At 55.4% G+C, this 4,190-nt stretch overlaps 1 protein-coding gene across 1 annotated transcript in view; it reads left to right on the forward strand.

The window, feature by feature from the left end:
• The first annotated feature begins 1,548 nt into the window (after positions 1–1,548).
• The window catches only part of LOC104997172 (chromosome unknown open reading frame, human C3orf18), a 5,798-nt gene continuing 3,156 nt past the window's right edge, over positions 1,549–4,190 (forward strand). Inside the window, exon 1 of the mRNA XM_010851798.1 lies at positions 1,549–1,889. Within this exon, the coding sequence (XP_010850100.1) occupies positions 1,656–1,889 (234 nt within the window). The 5' untranslated portion in view covers positions 1,549–1,655. The remainder of the gene's footprint in view (positions 1,890–4,190) is intronic.

Raw genomic sequence — 4,190 nt, forward strand, 5'->3', positions numbered from 1 at the left:
ATTGGAGTAGCGAGGAATGATGAACCTGGTGGAGAACGGTATGTGGGTTCTCGGAGGTCGTAGCGCCCAACCCTTTTCCTCCCCGATTCCTTCTCTTGCCCTTTGGAACATGAGGCAGTCCTGAACAGTGATGAGCAGGGCCCTTTCTCTCCTTTGGAAGGAAGAATAAACAGAGCCCCAGAGCAAGTGTTAAGGGTCTGGCCCAAGGTCACGTCTCGGGGTCAGTGGCAGAACCAAGAAAGAACCTGGGACTCCTGACAAGCCCAGCCTACCTAGAGGCAGAGGACAGAGACCGGCTATGAGCCTCTCCCATCCCATGTTTCTGTGCCAGCCTTGCCCCTTCCTAAGGGGCCATCCTGCATGTGTGCCCACCTCACACACACCCATGCACCCACACGGGAGGCATCCCACATATACCCATGAGCTAGCGCACAGCGTGTGTATGCAGCCATGATCTGTGCATTCCTCCTCTCCCTAGGCCTGCCCTTCTGCAGTTTGGCTGGGACTTCTTTCCACTCGGTCTTATCCAGGGCCTTTTGGCCTGGGAAGGCCAAAGTCACAGCCTGGACTGGGCATATTGCCCACCCTCTGCTCCCAAGGGAAGAGGGATGGGTAGGAGAAGTCATTTCAGAGTGGGAACTCCATTCTTACCTCTGAAGATTCACTCTCCTTGACTGTCTCCTGGTCCCTGGCAGCCTCTGGCTCCCTTGTAGGGGTCCAGGGACCCAAGAGCTTACAGAGAAAGCCCATCAGAGGCCCTGAATGTAGCCTCTCTCTCCTTCTTGTCTTCTGGCCTTGCCATACCTGTCCCTGCCCTCCAAGCACAGGCTGGACAACACACGGCAGAGTGGGTGCAGGGGCTTCTGTGGCCCCGAGTGGCCAGAGGGAGAAGAGCTTACACTTACTGGGTGCTTACTGTGGATAAGGGTTGTACTGAGCTAAGTCATTTCTAGGCACTACTTCATTCTGATGTCAGTGACCCTCTCACCCTTTCTGTGAGGGAGGTGCCCTTAATGCCTGCAGCTTAGACTCAGGGAAACTGAGGCAGGAAGAGGTGGTTGACTTTCCTAGGGTCACTCAGTTAAGTGGCTTGAACCAGAATTCACAGACAGGCCTGTCTGATCATTGTGCAAGGAAAAAGCTGCAGTTTTGTTTTTTTTTTTTTCTCCAAGCAGGAGGTGAGGGATGGTGGGGGGGGTGGGGCAGGACGAACGAAGATGAAGAGCGTGGGGAGTAGGCGCTGGGGTGGGGAGTGGACTTTTTCTTTTAAGCCTCCCCACTACCTTTCACATCTTCCAAGTATGATCGCTGTGATCATCTTACCCACAAAGAGGGGGCAGGGCTTCATTTTCACGTCCCTAAATGCACATGGGATCTATAGTATATGAAGCACATATCCCAATGGTCCCTGAACTTTCCCTTGCCCTCAAACTTTGATTTCCCCTGTGCCTTCAGAACTTAGGGGGACTTCATCTCACCACAGAGTCCCGTCCTCAGTCTCATGTTTTTTTTTTTTTTTCTTTCCAGCACCCACGGAGCTCCCTTTCAAGGACGTGGCCCCCTGTATGGGTAGTGGGGGCCGCAGGTTGGGACACCCCTGGTGTCAAAAGTGAGCGGGCAGGTTGGCTGACCACAAGCAGTCTCTCAGCATCGGCATGGACTCCAGGATCCCATCTGCTAGGGGCTGGATCAGCAGCCGCCCTCCCACCTCTGAGTCTGACCTAGAGCCTGCCACAGATGGGCCAGCTTCCGAGACCACCACCCTCAGCCCAGAAGCCACCAGCTTTAATGACACCAGAATCCCTGATGTGGCTGGTGGCACCACCGGTGTGGGCACAATGCTTCTGTCCTTCGGGATCATCACCGTCATCGGCCTGACTGTGGCCATGGTGAGAGCTGGGGCAGGCTGGGGCTGGCCCACATGGCTGTCACTTGGCAGAAGGATGATCAGCAGTTAGAATTTAGAGAATCTAGTCAGAGCACAATGGTCTGTTACTGATAGTACAATCCTTCCCTTTCCCAAGGATTTGTTTATACGGGGGCCCAGAGACCAGAGAGGCTGCCTCTAATCGGAAGAAAAAGAAAAGGTTCTGAGGAACACATGGCATTTTGAGCTGGGTTGTGAAGGAGTTGTCGCGGAAGGTGTTTCAGATGGCGGGTCTTGATGGGCAGAAGTGTGGAAGCAGACAGCTGGCTCTGTGAGCAGCGAGCAGGACAGCGAAGCAAGTGAGCATGGGGGCCTTACAGGAGTAGAGGCCAGAAAATAATTGGGAAAGATCATGGGCTGCAGAGTCTGGATAGGATGCTCTGGGCACAGCAGCCTGCTGGCAGTGTTCATTCATTCACTTGGCAATTAATTCATGAGCACCTGCCCTGGATCAAGCCTTCAGGACCTCAGGGATGAGGGAGAAAAGGTTCTGCAGTTCTTACAGGGAGTGAGCGAGAGATACAACCAAAGGTGCTAAGGGTAGCCTATACGGACTGGCTTGGGGAATTGGGTGGGGATTGGGGGCCTTCCTAGACTTGGTGGTCAGGGACAGCTGAGGAGGCAACATTAGGGCTGAGACCTCTCAATGGAGACCTGGCCCCAGTGTCACAGGAGGGGCAGAGTTGGACAGGAATCAGGGTAGAGGTAAGCTGGGCTGAGGCTCCAGGTGTCCCCCTGAGAGTGGATACAATGCTTCCAGATCTGAGATCTGCTGCTCAAAATATGGTCTCTCCCTTGGGAATTCCCTGTGGCCCAGTGGTTAGGACTTGGTGCTTTCACTGCCATGGTCCCGGGTTCAGTCCCTGGTTGGGAACTAAGATCCCGCAGCCAAAAAAAACAGGCATGGACTCCCTCTTTAAGACAATGCATGGACACTCAGAATGTCACCAAGGGAGACTGCGTAAGCTGAGACCTGGAAGGGTAAGGGTGCACCGTAGGTCCCCCAGCAGGCCCGGCAGTGGTGGCTTTCAGCCTGCTGCTCCTCACAGGCTCTGACAGCCGGCCTGAGACCTAGGAGCATGTTGCTCTGACAAATAGGGCTGTGGATGGTCCATCATGGCTGGAGCTGCTGGTAAACCATGGTCACCATATGGGCCCCACAGGCTCCGGATCGCTGCCAGGGAGCAACTGCTGTCCAGCAGGCAGGGCCAGGACACAGCACACAAAGCAAGGCCAGGGCCTGCACAGCCTTCTGGGGCAGGGGCAAGGCAGAAGGCCAATGTTTGGCACCCACGTGGTGGTTAAACAGGCAGAGCCACCAGAACCTCAGGGATAAAGCAGGGACTAGACCCAAAGATTTCATCCTGGGAACTTGGGAAGACTTCCTTACTCTTCATTCTGGAGGCACATTCAGAGGGCCAGGGTGTATGGCTTTATGTCCCAAAGCAGAGAGATAGGGAGCTTATGGGGCAAAGGCAGTGGAGGGCAGGAAACAGCTCCTGGGCCAGGGACAGGTCCAGAGAGGTAGGTTCCTTGAGTACTAGGGAATCTGCCCTCATGCCAGCCATGAGCCAGGCCATGCTATGTGGAAGGAGGAGCAAACCAGTGCCAGGCAGTGTGCTTCACATCAGAGGAGCAGTGCTGGAGGGCTTCCTGGAAGAGGTGGGGCTGCAGCTCGACAGTGAAGGGTGGGAAAGATTTGGAAAGGAAGGTGTGTTGGGGGAAGGTGTTATTATTTGGGGCAGAAGGAGAAGCAAGGATGAAGGGTGGAGATTGGTTCTAGCATCTCTTGATGTATCCCAGGCCATGGGGCAGGGCAGGGAGTGCAGACCACTGGGGCTGGAGCTGCTGGTTCAGGGCAGGCAGGGGCTGGGCCAGAGACCTGGAGCTCCTGTCACCTCCCACTCACAGGAGAGCAAGGGGCCTGCTCACATCCTGGGGGTGGAAGGGGGAGCAAGGGGCACCTGTTTCTTCCCACCTTTGGGGTCCCCCAGGAATGAGCAGCAGGAGGAGCTCTGGGCCAGGCTGGAAACAAACCAGATTCAAGCTGTGAATGAGCCACCAAGAGTGTAGGAGCCACGGCGGATTTAGGACAGACTCTTGGAACAGGGCTTTCCCCCAGGCAGAAGTGGTCATGTTCCTGGGAGTCAAAAATCACCAGTTTAGGGATTAGCAAGATGGTGGCAGACGTCCTTGGGGTCCCTGCCCAGGTGGTCACCCGTGTCTCACCCCCGTCCTCCCCTTCCTCCCCACTTCTTTCCTC

This window comes from Bison bison, unplaced genomic scaffold, assembly GCF_000754665.1.
Source record: "Bison bison bison isolate TAMUID 2011002044 unplaced genomic scaffold, Bison_UMD1.0 scf7180017864304, whole genome shotgun sequence".
NCBI lineage: Eukaryota > Metazoa > Chordata > Mammalia > Artiodactyla > Bovidae > Bison > Bison bison.